The 17,632-nt window shown below is 48.7% G+C and overlaps 2 protein-coding genes and 1 long non-coding RNA gene across 6 annotated transcripts in view; 1 reads left to right on the top strand and 2 right to left on the bottom strand.

The window, feature by feature from the left end:
• The window catches only part of LOC126944558 (uncharacterized), a 156,959-nt gene that overhangs the window by 7,599 nt on the left and 131,728 nt on the right, over positions 1-17,632 (top strand). The gene's annotated exons all lie outside the window — the stretch shown is intronic.
• The window catches only part of PDXDC1 (pyridoxal dependent decarboxylase domain containing 1), a 471,229-nt gene that overhangs the window by 337,198 nt on the left and 116,399 nt on the right, over positions 1-17,632 (bottom strand). The window lies entirely within an intron of this gene.
• The window catches only part of MARF1 (meiosis regulator and mRNA stability factor 1), a 49,049-nt gene continuing 38,277 nt past the window's right edge, over positions 6,861-17,632 (bottom strand). For all 4 annotated transcript variants that reach the window (XM_050774057.1, XM_050774059.1, XM_050774058.1 and 1 more), the window contains 6 exons: positions 16,763-16,993; positions 14,552-14,764; positions 13,181-13,241; positions 12,968-13,093; positions 11,380-11,550; positions 6,861-9,463 (listed from right to left, as the gene is read on the bottom strand). In XM_050774057.1, the coding sequence (XP_050630014.1) occupies positions 9,219-9,463; positions 11,380-11,550; positions 12,968-13,093; positions 13,181-13,241; positions 14,552-14,764; positions 16,763-16,993 (1,047 nt within the window). In that variant the 3' untranslated portion in view covers positions 6,861-9,218. The remainder of the gene's footprint in view (positions 9,464-11,379; positions 11,551-12,967; positions 13,094-13,180; positions 13,242-14,551; positions 14,765-16,762; positions 16,994-17,632) is intronic.

Genomic DNA, 17,632 nt, shown 5'->3' with positions numbered 1-17,632 from the left:
CCCGCTTAGGCTCGCAGGGGAAGGGAGAGGAGGAAGATGAATTTCCCTGCTGATTAGAGATGTGTCGCTCATTGCTTTTCCTCCCACGGGAAAGCTGGTGCGTCAGGTGTGGGTTACAATGAGCCATCGCTTTTCCCTCTGTCCCACTGGGACCTCAGTAGACACAGAGGTTATGGGAGCATGGCAGGGGCACCTAAGGGAGTCTGGGGCTCAGGGAAGCTTTTCTAGGGGAGGACACATCTCATGATGAGATGCTGGCAGGAACTGGAGTTGGCCAGATGAAGCTGGGGGTGGTGTGGGGACAGGAGGGCCGCCTGGCCAGGAGGGCTCTCCCGGGCTGCAGGCTGACGACATGAACCTCTCAGTATGGGGGCAGTAGCTCTCTGCATTAGGATCCTTTTGGTTGTAAGTGACCGAAACTGAAGGCAAACAGGCAAAAAATAAAGAGCATTTCCTGGCTCCTGGGCTGGGATGTTCGATGATTGCGGGTACCATTGGGCCCAGGGGTTCAAATGATGTCATCTGGACATGGCATCTCCCTGCCTGTCTGTCCTGCTTCCCTCATGCTACCTCTGTCCTCCGGGAGTCTCTCTGTAGGGCCCACGACAAACAACCCTGGCTTACTTCCTCCCAGGGCTTACGGAGAAACAATCCGGCAATTCTAATACAAATCCCAGCGTGGAGTATCCCAGGCTCTGGCTTGGATCATAGAACAGCCCCGGGTCACTTGCTGGGCCACTGGAGTGCAGTTCTCTGCTTAGCGTTGCTGGGGTCCTCAGGCCGACCCTATGGAACCTCTTGTGCCAGTAGAGGAGAGAATGGATTCTGGGTGGTTAAAGACAAGTGTCCTCGGCCAGGCGTAGTGGCTCATGCCTGAAATCCCAGCACTTTGGGAGGCCGAGGTAGACGGATCACGAGGTCAAGAGATCGAGACCATCCTGGCAAACATGGTAAAACCTCTGTCTCTACTAAAAATACAAAAATTAGCCAGGCGTGGTGGTGCGTGCCTGTAGTCCCAGCTACTCGGGAGGCTGAGGCAGGGGAATCGCTTGAACTGGGGAGACAGAGGTTGCAGTGAGCCAAAATTGCACCACTGCACTCCAGCCTGGAGACAGAGAGAGACTTTGTCTCAAAACAGACACACAGACACACAGACACACACACACACACACACACACACACACACACACACACGTCCTCTTCCTTTTAGACAATTTTAAAAACAGGCTTTCAGGCCAGGCGCAGTGGCTCACGCCTATAATCCCGCACTTTGAGAGGCTGAGGCAGGCGGATCACGAGGTCAGGAGATCCAGACCGTCCTGGCTAACACAGTGAAACCCCGTCTCTACTAAAAATACAAAAAATTAGCCAGGCATGGTGGTGGGCGCCTGTAGTCCCAGCTACTCTTGAGGCTGAGGCAGGAGAATGGCATGAACCTGGGAGGCGGAGCTTGCAGTGAGCTGAGATGGTGCCACTGCACTCCAGCCTGGGTGACAGAGCGAGACTCTGTCTCAAAAACAAACAAACAAACAAACAAAAACAAGGTTTCAGAGAGAGGCAGGGACTTGCTTAAGGTCACACAGTGAGCTCACCAAAGCCAGGACAGAACTCAGACCCCCCAGTGCCCTGCAACCACTTCTCTCTCTGACACCCAGCCTGGTCCCTACCGGCACCTCCACCTGAAAGAAATGGAGCCAGAGCACAAACCGCCGGTTTCCTGTGGGTCTCTCCCATACTCGTGACTTGGTTCACCCAAGAGCTGTTTGCGCAGGTTCCAATGACAAATGTTTACCCAACGTGAGCCACAAGCTAGCAGCGTTTGTCAAAGTGTGACCCTGGGCCAGCCAGCTCTGATCCCAACTGCCCCAGCATCTGGTGTCCATCTCCATGGTGAGCCCAGGAGCCTGCTTAACAACCTTCTCCTGCCTCAGCCTCTGGACTGGCTGGGATTACAGCCACCCACCACTATGCCCGGCTAATTTTTGTATTTTTAGTAGAGATGAGGTTTTGTCATGTTGGCCAGGCTGGTCTTGAACTCCTGACCTCAGGTGATCCGCCCACCTCAGCCTCCCAAAGTGCTGGGATTACAGGTGTGAGCCACCGCACTCAGCCAAAAGCCTGCATTTTAAACCTGTTCCCCTTGTGCCTCTGATGCCCTCTTTGAGAACCACCCCCTCAGAGGGCGGCTTCTTGTCTTAGCTGTCTGCAGAGAGCCCGGGGTCTTGCTGCTCTCAGGGAGGCAGAAAAGTACCCAGCTCTTACTCATCCGGCTGCCAACCCCTGGTTCATGCCTAACACCCCATAGGGCTCATAGCTGGACTGGACTTGGGAGCTGCCTAGACCAAGGCTTCCAGCCTGCTGTGCCACCAAGTGACTTGGGCAATGGTTTAACCTCTCCATCTTAAACCTCTCCAGCATCTGTAAACCGTGGTGTGGGGGTGGAGGGTGGGTTGGACCAGTGGGTCTGTAAGGTCCCTTGCAGCTTTGAAGCTCCATTATTGACCCTCAAAATGTTTAGCCTGGGACCTCTTTCCTCCCATCCCTGGGGCTAGATCAGATGTCTTAGGCCTTCTAAGTTGATCAGTTACTCATTCATCAAACACTAATGAAGCCAGAGGTGGTGACATGTGCCTGTAGTCCCAGCTACTTGGGAGGCTGAAGTGGGAAAATTTCTTGAGCCCAGGAGTTTGAGTCTAGCCTGGGCAATAGAGTGAGGACCCTGTCTCTAAAAAAAAAAAAAAAAAAAAGAAAAGAAAATTATGGATTATCTATGAGATGGAACCTATGACTTGCTTCTAACTAATGGAAGACGGCAAAGATGAAGGGAGGTCACTCCTTGCTTAGATTACTTTATATAAAGCTTCCTCTTAGCAGACTGGAGAGAGAGGCTCCCTGTGGCTTCATGAACTAAGCAGCCATTGAGGAAGCCACATGGGGAGCTTGCAGCTGACAGCCAGTGGGGTCCACAGTCCAACATCCTCAAGGAACTGAATTCTGCCAACACCTGCACGAGCTTGGCTGTGAGTTCTGCCCTGGTCAAGCCTCCACATAAGAACACAGCCCACCCGCTATCCAGATTGCAGCCTTCTGAGATGCTGAAGTTTTGGACCTGGATAAGTCAAGCCTGGACTTCTGATCCACAAAACTGATGAGATAATAATTGCATGTTGTTTGTAGCAATTTGTTACATGACATTAGAAAAGTAACTCAATCTATTAACACTTTAAGCCAGGCCCTAGGTCCTGGGGATACGTGACTGAATAAAAAAATCAGACCACTTCTGCCCTCATGAACTTTATTGCCTTGTGGAGGGAACCAATTGAAAAATCACACACATTCATATTCAATGGTAAACTGTGATTATTTTTTTTTTTTACCTGCTATGAAAAAAGTCATACTCTTTTGACACCCCCAAAGAGTGGAGTTAGGCAAAGCTAGCGCTGAAAAGTGGGGGAATTTGCCTCGTCTAGGGGTAGAAGAGGGATGAATCTGGGAAAGTTTCCTGGAGAAATTAATGTTTGAGCTAAGATCTGAGTGACTAAGGGATAATTACTTAGGTAAAGATTTGGGTAAATAACAACCCTGGCCAGGCGTGGTAGCTCATACCTGTAATCCCAGCATTTTGGGAGGCCGAAGTGGGAGGATCACTTGAGCCCAGGAGTTTGAAACCAGCCTGGACAACATGGCGAAACCATGTCTCTACCACAAAATTCAAAAATTAGCTGGGTGCAGTGGTGCAAGCCTAATAGTCCCAGCTACTCGGGAGGCTGAGGTGGGAGAATCGCTTGAGCCCAGGAGGTGCAAGTTGCAGCAAGCCGAGATCGTACCACTGCACTCCAGCCTGGGTAATGGAGCAAGACCCTGTCTCAAAAAATAATAATAACAATAATAATAACTCTCACAGCTAGGATTTACTAAACACTCAGGACCTTCTCTGAGTGTCTCACTTACAGTAGCTCCTTGAGGACATAGAATACTACTCTGAGGTTATTATTCCATTATCTTCTCCCTATTTACAGATAGGGAAGGAGGCATCTCTTAGTTAAGTAACTTGCCCCAAGTCTCAGCGTCCGTAAGCAGTGAGGTGAAGAGATTCCCACCCAGGCCTCTGACTTCAGAGCCTGCGGGGTTTTTTATTTTTGTTTTTGTTTTTTTGAGACGGAGTCTTGCTCTATCGCCCAGGAGTGCAATGGCGCAATCTCGGCTCCTATAACCTCTACCTTGTGGGTTCAAGTGATTCTCCTGCCTCAGCCTCCTGAGTAGCTGGGACTACAAGCGCCCACCACCACGCCTGGCTAAGAGCCTGCGTCCTTGGCCTCTGCCTGGCCTCCCAGGCCCGGGGACGGCAGGTGTGAGGCTCCCTGGGAGAAAGGAGTGGAGCACAGTCGAGGAGCTGCACGAAGGCCACTGGGGCAGAAGTCAGGCCAGACGAGGGGCACGCAGGGAGATGGGGAGCCCCCAGGAGGAGTCAGGCCTCAGAGCCCACATGCACAACCGCATGCACACAGCAAAATAGGGATTCCACCTTCAAAACAGGGATTTCTTCCCCAAAATGTATTTCCTGGCTGGGTGCTGTGGCTCACTCCTGTAATCCCAGCACTTTGGGAGGCCAAGGCAAGTGAACCACTTGAGGTCAGGAGTTTGAGACCAGCCAGAGCAACATGGCAAAACCCCATCTCAAAAAACGTTAGCCAGGTGTGGTGGCAGGCACCTGTAATCCCAGCTGTTCAGAGGCTGAGGCACAAGAATCGCTTGAACCCGGTAGAAGGAGGTTGCAGTGAGCCAAGATCGTGCCACTGCACCCCAGTCTGGGTGACAGAGTGAGACTCTGTCTCAAAAAAAAAAAAAAGTATTTCCCGACTCTTGCCACGCCTGACCTTGATGCATCAGACTCTGGCTGCTGAAATACCGAGGACGGTGACCCTGCAGCCCCCGTGTGGATTTGTCTGCCCTTGCTGTGATACCAGAAACTGCAAGGGAGGGTGGTGGGTGGTAGGAGTGGGGGTTCCCCCATGCCCAGGCCCTGCACCTGGGAAGCCTTTCGAGGCCATCACATGAGCTGCCTGAGGCGGACGGAGGAGATGGTGCCAAGCAGGCCCAAGAGATTCCCTGCTGGCCCTGGTACTGCTCCCCTGTGGATGCTCCTGGTTGGTTCACCACCTCATTGTGGAGTGAGGAGCTGAGCAGCCCAGCCACTGAGCAGAATTTCCCTCCAACATGGCCCCTTCTACCCTGCAATGCCTTCTTCCTCTGCACCCTAGGTCCCCCACTTCCAAGTCGTTCCTTTCCAGAACGTGTGTATTCTTCTCTTCATCTTGCTAAGGAAAGTTCTGGCTCTTGGTGCTCTGGCTTGGCACCTTCTAAGCTCTGTAGTCCAGGTACCCTCCTCCCCCACCAAAAAAAAAGCGTTCTCAGCCAGGCGTGGTGGCTCACACCTGTAATTCCAGCACTTTTGGAGGCTGAGCCCGGAGGATCACTTGAGCTCAGGAGTTCAAAACTAGCCTGGCCAACATGGTGAAACCTTGTCTCTACTAAAAATACAAAAATTCGCCAGTGTGATGGTGTGCACTGTAATCCCAGCTACTCGGGAGGCTAAGACAGGAGAATCGCTTGAACCTGGGAGGTAGAGGTTGCAACGAGAAGAGATCATGCCACTGCACTCCAGCCTGGGTGACAGAGTGACTCTGTTTCAAAAAAACAAAACAAAAAACAAACAAAAAAACCCACTCAGGCTTAGCCATTTCTCTGGCGTCTTCACTTCCTTATGAAGGCTCCTGCAAAACTGGTATGAAGTAACATTTGTTTGCTTTTTTCCTATTAATGTCTTTGTCAGTTTAAGGCCCAGCCAGGGACACTAAGAAAATTGAAGAAGTTTCGCTGCCTCTCCAGCAATGGTGACAGCAGGTGGGTGGAGGCCGCAGAGGGCTTCTGTGCCATGACTCACCCTCTGCTCATGGAAGCAGCTAGAAAGTGAAGGTGAATCCCAAAGCACAACATTCCTTCAGGCACAGGGAATAGAGGGAACAGATCTTCTCCGATCAGCACAACCGCCTCTGCTACGGACAGGTCTGCTCTCCCCCAGACAGCCGTCTTCTAAGCCACCACCTCTGAATCACCTTCCCAGGTGGGAAACGAACAAAGATAAATGCAAAGCCACCGTTCCAGCCCCAGTCCAGACCTAGCAAGACCTTACCCCTCTCAAAAGGGGCACGATGGCTACTCAACTTTTTCTGCACAAATTTGCCATCGTGAAATATGTTTGGAAAGGACTTTAGCAGCTTTTAACATTGCTGAACTTGAAAAAAAATTGCATCAAGAGGCAATCACTCAAGGCTCTTCTGGGGCCTTTTGAATTCTTGCCAGAGGATGCAGGTGGCAGAAGTGACAGAGGGTAACGGTGGTCTCGGGGGATGGGAGGGCTTCACAACTGTGTCTGTGGAAAAAGTCTTTTCCAAATTGGCTTATTCAAAAAGCATGCTTAGCAGTGACCAAAGACGACACAGCAGGCACGCTGGATTTCTTTCACAAGAAGAGCGAGCCTAGGAATTAACGGAGTTTTCTAACTGGAAGGTTTTTGTGGTTACTGTATTTTCCCACACGTAATTGTAAGCTGGAACAAAGGCTGGAAAACTTGGAGGATCCTGACCACGAAGGGCCCACCATCCAGCCACCTGCTTCGGTGTGTACTGGGTTTAAAAGGCCTCTAAGATGCAGACCGATTTGCTCTCCACCTCACAGTTCTACTTCCAGAAGAGGCGAGAAGTTGGGGAGACCCAAAATGAATGATGGCAGAACTGGATTGGTTTATAATCCCTCCCCACAGACAGACAGACAGACAAAACCACTTGGAAAAGTCAAAATAGATGCTTGCTTGTAAAGTTTATTGACAACTGTTTGGTCCCAACACACAAAACAGCACTTGAGCCACAACAAAAGTGTTCAAACAAAGTAGACAATTAAAAAACATCTCTTTCCCCCAAACCCGATCCAAAACAAACAGTGCAAGATGGGAAGGGGGTTTTGGTGGTAACTTTTGTCATTTTCTTTAAACAGATAAATTTAATCCAGTACATCTTTCCACCCAGAAATAAAGAATTACATTGTCTTAATGCTCAAACATCATTTTACCACATCATTTAATTAAGCCTCTGGATAAAAAAATAGATAGCAATTGGACTGGCCATTGTGGAGTACATTATGAACACAACGTGCTTCCGACGTCTTCTCTCTCATTTTCAGACAGCGATTGTTAAGAGCCACACACACGTCCCAGACTAAGCAGCAACGCCAGTGAATGGTACTCAGACACACTCACGGGACGGCACAGAACTTGATTCTTCTTTGTCTGTTGCCCAAAGAACCTGTTCTTTGAGTCTGTTCCAGGTGACTTGTAATGATACCTCTCATGGTTTTAAAGTCCACCATTCTTTACATGCTAGCACAACTGAAGTCCAAGCGTGCAAACTCAGCCTTATGAAATCTTAGACTAAGGCAACTGATGTTCTCAACACCAACTATTGCATTGTTTAAAAGCTCCTTTAAAAAAATTGCACATTTGCATTTCACTTCCTGTAACACTATGTCTGTAGAGGAAACGCCTTCAGGAGGATTCGGAGAGTGCCATAATACTTAGAGGGTTTTTCCATGGTGGTCTGTCTTGACTGGGGTCATGTGTTGAGAACTGGGAATCACTGGCTTCATTTAAAAGATTTGGGGAACAAAAAATCTGACTTGTAAAAATCTCTCTACAGCCCTTATTTTGTGGCATTTTATCAAAATGCTGGCTATGAAATCAGAGTCCATTTTCTGGCTTTCTAGAAGTTACCAAATATAAACATTTCCCCAAAAGAAACCATCTAACTAGTGGAAGACCTTACGCCAACAGGTTCTTTCTGCTCCATGAATGAATCCGCCTTTTTTGCCTGACAAATACAATCCATTGTAAATGTCAGGTTTCTCTAGGGGGGGTGAGAGGCCACCCGTCAGCGGACACCTCAGGCACCTAGAGAGGAAGGCCGTTCCACACCAGACGCCACAAAAAACCCAGACATGCTTCCAACAGCGAGAAGTAACGAGAGTAAAATCAGACACGATTAAAAGATGCTGAGCTGACATACACACACATAAAGCTTCCCAGCTACCGATACCAGCTTTAAAATTACAATAACAAGGTTAAGTGGATCAACCTTGGCCTTCCTATGTGTAGGTAGAATTCCTGTCTCTTCCCAGTGGAAATCGTATTGATCCCGCTGCTGCTGAAGCACCTCCCCACTCAGCTCTGATTTGTAATTTATGCACTTGATGCATATTTTCGAAAATCAGACTCTTTCCAATGCTGCCTCTCGACACACAATAATGTGTGTTGTAATCCGAATGCTGACTTTAAATCCATGACATCGAGACCATCTCCTTTTCCTTAACCTAACCCATATCAAACTGGAACACAGATGGGAAGCTTAAAACATCCTCAACTTTCTAGAAAGCTCCTAAATGGAACCCCAAAGTAGAAACGTTTAAAAAAATTTGTGATGAAGCCACATTTGTCAACTACAGACATAGTTTAAATAAAAAACAAGGTACACTTACAAGTCACATGGAAGCCAGGAACCTTCACATTCCAACCTGAAAATACACTCCCAACCCCTCGCCTACCCTTCTCCTTCAGTGTGTGAGCACACAGGCTTGCGGGACTCCCAACCCCTCGCCTACCCTTCTCCTTCAGTGTGTGAGCACACAGGCTTGTGGGACAGGCTTGGCTTCCAAGCCATGCCACGCACTGGGTGAATACTGTCGGAAACACCAGTAAGCAAAGGCTGAGAGACTATATTATGCTACATGTAGGATGACACCACTGACGTGGCTCAATGGAAGCAGAACCGCTTCCTGCTAGTTGAGTTCTTAGTGCTTTCTTCTTTTGGAACACCATTATATTTCATAATAGTTAGGAAAGTTTGGTAAAATATATTAAGGATTCTTTAACAAATGCCACAAGTTCTTCAAAATAATTGAAAAAAGAAAAAGGAAGAATAAAGAAAAGAAAGACTTCAGCTCAAAGCTGTGTTCAATGTAAAAGAAAAACATGATGGAATACAGGTAAGATGAAGTAAATGGCTTCGGGGGCTTTTCATGACACAGAAAAGGATGTATTTTTGAAACCCACTTTTGTGTGCAGAATCAGACAGTGTTTTCCCATCCTAATTCTATATCGGAAACGGGAGTTAAAGCTTGGTTATGGGTGCTAAGGAAAAGTTGGCTGCCAATTTGACTCTATTTTTGGGTTGCTTTTTGGCTGGGCTTTCCGCAGGGTCCTTGATGAGCTGTGACTCGGAGGTTTCCGAGGAGGGGCAGGGAGGCAAGGGGACAGCTGCTGAGATGCAGGACGAGCTGGAGTCGGAGGTCAGAGTTTTGCTCTTTCCTGGTATTGGAATCTCCATTTTTCCTTCTTGGTTTAAAATCATCATTTCTGTGAATACAGAAAAGCAAACAGATTCAGTTCCAGGATCTGTAAGAAGTACGGGTTTTCTCTTTCTTGCTTGTATTTGCTCAAAAGATAATAATAATAAAAAGCCTCGAAATGCTACATCTATGCCACAGCTCACATATGAGTTGTGTGGCCAGTGTACTTGGCACAGAAGTCAAGTATCTATAAACTGCATCCCACCTCTCCCACTGGATTACCAAGTTGCAAAGATCTCTATTTGGAGCTATAAATTATTGAGCAAAGGTTAACATTTTTTTTTTTTTTTTTCATTTTGGATTCTCTGCCCATTCATTCTCCCTGCCAGATATTAAGGACCCATAAGCTAACCACGACTTAGAGACTTCCTGAGGCAGGAGGCGGGGGGTGGGGTCGGAGCGTCTCAGTGTCAGGGAGCTCCAAGCCCGTTCCATTTAGAGAGGACCTATGCTCCCCATGGGTCTATTACCGGGGATAAAAAAGGACTGCACCAAGTCACAATTACCCTCAGAGCCCAGGAACTCGAGCACAGCCGGCTCTCCCGCAGTGCTGCTAGACTGCCATTTCTGGGGCTGGGCCACAGTAATCCACATGCGTGACACACAGGGCCGTGCTGCTTGAAACAGATGCATCACTATACCTTAGGCTCCCACTGCATAGGGCACGGGGCTCCAGATCCCAAAGGGCCATGGAAGCTGAGAGTGGCAGAGGGGACGGCAGAGCCAGCTCCCTGCCCAGGCTGACCCTCAAAAGGAGAGGGACTGACAAAACTGCCCACACTGTTTTAATTACTTTCCTCTCTCATCCTGTGCATGCAGCCGAACTTGCCCAGAATAAAAGCACAAAGGCCACAATCCCACAAATGAGCTAACGTCAATCTGTCACCAACCCTAGTGAGGCACTGCACAGGAGCATGGCGTGCGTCTAGGCCTGCCTGCACAGGCTGGTTCAACCCGCAGGCAGTTACTTCCCCATCTCCTATTTTCCAAGTCAACAGCCTCAGTTCTTTTCCTGGGCAACAGTGCTGAACACTGCTGAGGACAACAGTGTGGAACCCATGCCGAGATGGTAAAAGCCAAGCCAGGAGTCCGCGGGGTGTTCCTGGTGACCTGGAAAGCAGCATCAGCAGTGGGGAGGAGCTGGGTTCCAACAGATGAAGAGCAGGGAAGGACCTGTACGGGGCAGATGTGCTGTCCTCTCCAGAGGCCAGGCGACACCACAGGACAAGAGGGCTTGGGTTCCAATCCCGGCTCTGCCCTTGCTAGCCCAGCAGCCCAGGGCCACTGCCTCTCTAGTGACAGCACCAGCTGTGCCTTCATCACGCAGCCTGTGGAATAAAGCGGCCGCCCCACACCTGGAGCCGTGGTGAGAGTTAAATGTGAGATGGTGTCTGTCAGCCCTGAGCACAGGGTCGGCACCAATGCCTGCACTTGGCTGGGACTCAGCGTGCTCAGCTTCCTGTCTGTTCTCAGATCACTGGACAGAGTCCAGGGGCTCCAGCCACATACACCTCCCTCCATTCACCCCTTTATAAAGCTCTTGGGCCCTTTGGACCCCCACCATGGGTGACGTGTACATCTGGTGACAGGTACGCCTGAGAGCAGCTGAACCTTCACAAAGTCTGGGAAAGCGAAGCCCAAGAGGCCCCCCGACCCACTCCTGTGGACTCGTCCACAGCCCCAAGCCACCAGCCCTCCAGAGTTGCCAAATTGCCCTTGCCTGACGCTCCCCAGGCAACCCGGGGCTGAGCATCCAATTCTGCAGGAGCCCAGGTGGGGAAAGAAGGTCGAATAATCAGCACAGTGTTTTCCACCTGGAAAGGGGTAGTCCTTTCCCACCTCTGTCATTTACTGTATCAGCATCTCATCGTGGTTTGTTTTAAACCCCAAAGAAAACCCCCACGACAACACGGAATCACCCACCGGAAGGCTCTTGAGGGCGCTCCTCAAACTGAATGAGATCGGCAGACTGAAGGATGACGGGGTCTGGTCTCAGCTGAGGGGACGGCAGGCACGAGGGGACGGGTGCACACAGGAGGTCGACGGGGGAGTCGTCGGTCAGGCGGAGAAGCTCCTGCTCCGTGTGACTGGGCCCTGGACAAAGAAGGCGGGTTGGGGCGCTACAGGACCTCCATGCCCACCCCCAGCACACACCCTGGGCTCACACCTGAAGTTTTCCTTCTAAGCCTTAAAGATTAAGAGAGTCAAGAAGTATTTAAGGTATTAAAAAAACAAACAAGCCAACCCAAAACCCACTAACAGGAAGATCCTGGTAACGGAATGCCTTAATAAGCTAGTTCTCCTGAAGATCCGTGTTCTCAGGAACACCGGCCCCTAAAAGGCCCAACCAGATAAAAGGGTCCTGCAGTCAGTTTCCAAAGAGAGGGGACAGCCTGAGACGGGGTGTACATGGTTAGCAGCAAGCGGAAGCCCAGAATCCGAAGCCCTGGGCCTGGTTCCGCGGCTTTCCAGCTGCCGACTCTGGGTGAGCTGTGGAATACGTGACTGCCCGAGACCCGCGCGCCTCCGCTGCAGAACGGAGGTCAGCACTGCTGACGGCCGTGGGGCAGCTTCGGCAGCTGATTCCCAGGAGAGCACCTCAAAACGTCAAAGGCCATGTAACTCAGTTATCCTAAGGGCACAGGGGACGGTAACGTGCTATCTATCTTACCGCATCTTTTGAAGACAAAATTCTCACCTATAACGACGAATTCAAAACTCCTTCAGAAAAGTCAGAACTGCTGTAACATTCACGAGAACTGGCCTCTATCTACTACAGAGGTGGATCTACCTGAAATCTGTGTGACTCGGTGTAATTTTGGGTAATATTAATGCATTAGTGTATCAAGTCCTGCCTCGGGCTGTCCTGTGACAAACACACCTTGACCAGCCTTGAGTCAGGCGCCCTGAGCCCGCTTCTGCATCAGGCCTTGACCTTGGCCTTCCATCTGGATTGGGCCTTGACCTTAGCCTTCCGTGTCTGTTGCTGAACTTACCAGGTCCAGTCTTAGCTGGAGTCATTTCAGTGAGAATCCCGTCACCCTTGAGACCTCATCACCCTTCATAGCTGATGTCTGGATCCTTGGTCGGCCTGCCTGCCCGTAGCAGGAATCCTCTTCGCAATTTCCCACCCCCCGAGCCCTCCCTCTGCTCCCAGGCTATGTATTGGGAGTTGGCTCTCTCCCTGCTATTGCAAGTGTCACGAATTTCCATTATAACAAGTGTCAGAATAATTTTTTTCTTCAACACCTGAATTGGGGTAAGACGATCATTATTGGGTTGCCAACATCTTTCAGGGACTTTAACCAGTTGGCCAAACAATGCTAACAAATAAAGGTCAATTTTTCCCTCTGTTACTAACTAAATACCAAAACTGCTTTGAAAACTATGTGGCTATTTAACTTCAGCGGATGGGATGACTTGCTGGAGTCCTTTCCCTCGCTCTGCCCGACCCCAAGCCATTTCTCCTAGAATTTCACAAGCTCTTATGTCTCTGCTTGTCCTCTCTTACCACTGCCACCAGCTCCAAGCTTGAGTTCCGAGGCTGTGTGCAGTTCGGGCACCTCCAGGATGCGCTCGCCCTCCGAGGGCTGGTTTTCAAGATTGGCAGGGGAGAGACCGAGTGAACTCAAACGACCTGGAGGACAAACAGCACCCGTCAGAGAGAAATGTCAGTGAGAGAACCGTGATTTTTTACGGGGGGAGGGAATGGGTGCTTACTTACTTTTCATGTCATTTTTTAACACTACAATTCTCTTATGACCATGTCCTTTTATCCAGACCACCTGCACACAAGACATACTACTGGTTAAGCAGTGGAAAAGGAGGGGACAGAAGCCCTAACATTCAGGAAGAGTGTGACCTACGGTGCCTGCCTTGGGCTAGAATTTAGGAGCTGAGTTACTGCCAAGAAGCATGTTTCTCTATTCTCTCCTTAGCTTTTAAAGCAACAGAAGCAGCTGACAGAAACATGCCCCTATAAAAAGCAGAGTAGTTGAAAAATCATGAGACACAGTTTCAGAAATATTCTTTATAATTCTTAAAAAGACTGTCTTCCAAAGACTAGTTTTGGCATATAGATTAAGGTCGTTCTCCTATGAGGGTTCTTGCCATTTTTTTGCAGAAACACCACCTAAAAGAATTAAGAGCGATCTCTCAGACCCTTTAAACTAAGTTCATTATCAGAATCATAAAGTCCTCTCCCTGATGGTGCCGCTCTCCAACTCAGCCAAGCAGACTGGTAGTACTGGAGCTGGGCTCCCAGGCCCCCCACATGTGCACCCCATGGCCAGGTCACTGATCGCAGCTCCCAGGCGAGTTTTGCCTGGGTCCTTGCTACTTGCTCTATTCTACTATTTTCACCTGGCTCAATCCCTCCATCTAACGCTGACCCAGACCTCTGCAGTGGCCAGGATCCTAGCCCAGTTCCCTCCTCCATGCCTGCTTCTCTCTGCTCTACCATGGACAGCGCCACTGGGTGCTTTTCAAATGCAAACCTGGGCTCCAGCTCTTTCCAACACAGTCCTCCCTCCTTACCTGGAGGAGCCATGCCCTCCCTAACCCAGCTCTCGGCTCCCTGTTAGGCTCTCCACACTCCATGCCACTTGTCACATCCCTGCATCTGCTCATGCCATCATCCTCTCTGCCCAGAATGCTCTCTCCCCTCGTCACGTGGTTCCCTCAGGCACATCCTTGCAGGTTCCGTACCAGGCTCCCCAGGCTTGGGAAGTGGGCCCTGACACGGCCCTCCTCAACGTGCCCACTGAGTAGGGGGCTCCTGGCCATCACTGCACTGACCACCCTGACTAATTGCCTGCTTGGGGGTCCTGACTCTCCCATTACCCAACACCTTTCTGAGGTTAGAGCCTGAAACTTACTCACCTGGCATATAGGGATTTAATAAAGGTTTACAGAAAGAATCAAGGAGAAATGCTAAAATCATTTACTTTAGACCAACAGTATGTTTTGAAAGGATCAATTCAAAATGCCTGCCGTTCCGTTATTCTGGCAGCATTTTATTTTTCTGCTCAGGAGAGTTAGCCTGTGGCTCAGCTCTTCAGAAGATGCTCTCCCAGAAGCTGAGAAAAGTGCCCACCTGTGGAATTGCTCCCAAGAGCTCCTCCACGCTGTTGTGGCCGTAGGTCTTGGGCTGCAGAGTTTCTCCGACATACTTGGTATAGGCCATGGAAAACTCATGAAGGAAAATCTGCTGGTAGTGGTAAGTATGAAGTAAAGAGCGCACGTTCTTTGCAAACAAATACAGACTTGTGAGCTTCACACATTCTTCCATCTTATCATTAGTGAAAACCTGGGTAAAAAGAAAAAGCAGCATTAGAAATGTCAGTGACTGGCCCTGGCTCCTGGAAAGTGAGGGCCTCCCACTGAGGGAAAAGGCCCTGAGGTGAAGACGAAGAAGAAGGCAACGAAGAAGATGAAGAAGGAGACGACAAAGACGAAGAAGACAATGAAGACGAAGACAAACACGACAAAGACAAAAAAGACGAAGACAAAAAAGACAAAGATGAAGACAACACAGACGACAAAGATGAAGACAAAGACCAAGAAGACAAAGATGAAGACAAAGACCAAGAAGACAAAGATGAAGACAAAGACCAAGAAGACAAAGAGGAAGACAAAGACCAAGAAGACAAAGAGGAAGACAAAGACCAAGAAGACAAAGATGAAGACAAAGAAAACGAAGACGACGAATTAGACACAGATGAACAAGATGAAGAGACACAAAAGACGAAGAAGAAAGGAGGAGGAGGAGGAGGAAGGAGAAAGGAAGGAAGGAAGGAGGGAGGGAAGGAGAGAGGAAAAAAGGAAGTGGGGAAGGAAAAGGAGAAGCGTCAAGGATTTCCTCCAAGAGAAGGCTATAGCCTCCAGCAAACTTCAGTTCTATTTGCAAGTCGAAGGCTGCAGTGGTCTGAAGAGATTGTGTGAGTAGGGAAGAAATCAGGGGAGGCAAACCAGGGCGGCAAATCACTGTACACACAGTGGACACTGAGGCCATGAAACCACCTCTCAAACCAGTTTTCCAAGAAACACTGTGATGGAGGATGATGCTAGCATTATTTAAAAACACATCAAAAGTAACAAGAAATAAACACAAAACCCTTGTGTATGCAGGGTAAGGAAGCAGATTTCTTTACCACAAACCTTTTCAGAGTGTTTAACATGCTCTGGAGTCACCAAGAGAAAGGATATTCCCAATCTTAGCTGGCCAGGGAAAGTCCTTTGTCCTGGAACATCCATTAACACCTGTCCAGAACTGGTGTTCTTACGATAGATACTAACAGAGTTTAGAAAACGGTGGATGTATATCCTTTCATTATTTAATGATCAGTCCCATAGTTAGATGATGATGGCATAACATTCTTCTTTTAAATTGCTGGGGCTCATTTGTTAATATCTTATTTAGGATCATTTTCTCTTAAGGGACTATCTTATGTTTTTGGTATTACACTTATCTTGGCTTCATAAAAATAAGTGGTAAGCTTTCTTTTTTTTTCTTTTTCAGCAGCCTAGAACAGTATTTTTTTTTTTTTCTAGGAGATGGGTTCTTGCTATGTTGCCCAGGCTGGCCTCAAACTCCTGGGCTCAACTGATTCTCTAGTCTCAGCCTCCTTAGTAGCTGGGATTATGGATGTGTACCACCTTGCCTGGCCCAGAATGATTTTTTAAAAGGTGGATTTATCTGTTCTTTCAGGGTTGGTTAAAATTCCATTGTTATCTCACTTGGTCCTGATGCCTTTTTCAGTGGTAAATTTCAGGGATCTTTTATAGTCTCTTTTATGGTAACTGGTTTAATTTTTAACTTCTTGAGTGAGTTTTGGTAACTAATTTTTTTCCAGGATTTCATTTATTTACTCTAGGTTTTTATATCTGTTGCCCAAGAACTGCATGAAGTATTCTCTTAAGGTTCTCCCAATCTTGGAGCACCATTCTTGAAATGCTGCCTGCGGACCGGCTGGGCAACCTTCCTTTCTGCCGTTGCCTCACTCAACTCTCACTTCAAGTCACCACATAAACCATCTCACTCAGAAAGATAAACAGCAGCAAAATCCATCCTGGAACAGGACAAACACACCCTAGTGCCAGGATGAGGAGACCAGGCTTTCCCTGGCTTTTGCCACCCATTTAGGCAGGGCTGCTTCACTGCCCGAGGTCTCAGCGTGTTCATCTGTGAAATGGTCTCTCAGGTCCCTTCCAGCTCCACACACTCTCATCTAGACCAGCAGGTAATCCGGAAACGCACAATCGATAGTTTGCAATGATATTTCTAAAGAGCCATTAACGTGCGTACCTCAACCAAGTACGGCAGGCTCTTCAGCAGTTCAGTCAAGGTCATGAATCCATATTCACAGGGGTTAAGGGGAGTGTTGTGGGTACTTTCGTAATGTCTCTTGAGCTCCTCAACAGAAAGATGGGTGGTTCCTTCCCAAGACATCAACAACACCAGCAACTGAGCAGTGAGAGATCGTAGGGACTTTCGGTTGATCAGCTGAATCTGTCTGCCAGATTCTACGTCGGCAACCTGGGGAAAATGAGAATTCACACTTTCAGAACTCCAGAGAGACAACCTTGGTTATACCCAACTCGGCTCACTTCATTTTGGTTAAGGAGACCAACAGATGAAAAATCTCTGATTTTTTTTCTCCTACACTGAAATAAAGCAAGTTTGTTTTTAGCTTCTTTGGGACACCAGACCAACACAGAAGCAGAAACCGTCCTCCCCCTGCTGGTCCCTAAGTGAAAACTCTCATCAAGGTAATAACGGGGGAGGAAATTGCATCATTCTCTTTGTTTTTCATTCATTCTTTCCAAACCCCACTGTAAGAAGGAGACAGGCTGGCCAGCAGACGGCCAGTGGTCCAAGCTTGTGAAGTGTGGGTTGCTGTGCTCGAAGGTGGAGTAGGGGATGAGCAGGCTAAACTATAAGCAACACTCACCTGGCTTCTGTGCAGACCCGACTTGCCCATGTGCGTCCCCAGGGCAGGCTGGGGAGGTGAGAGAGGGTCTACTTTCACTACAAGGTAAGCTGCATTTTTCCAGTCTGCTATTACTAACCACAAAGCTGGTATTTTCACCCGACTAGCACCTGTCCACTCCTCAATTATTTCAGATTCTCAAAGAGATAAAGGGTTTAAGTGACTAAATGCATTGACAGGGAAAC

The sequence above is a fragment of the Macaca thibetana genome, chromosome 20 (genome assembly GCF_024542745.1).
Source record: "Macaca thibetana thibetana isolate TM-01 chromosome 20, ASM2454274v1, whole genome shotgun sequence".
NCBI lineage: Eukaryota > Metazoa > Chordata > Mammalia > Primates > Cercopithecidae > Macaca > Macaca thibetana.
This window is presented reverse-complemented; position numbering and strand designations above follow the sequence as displayed.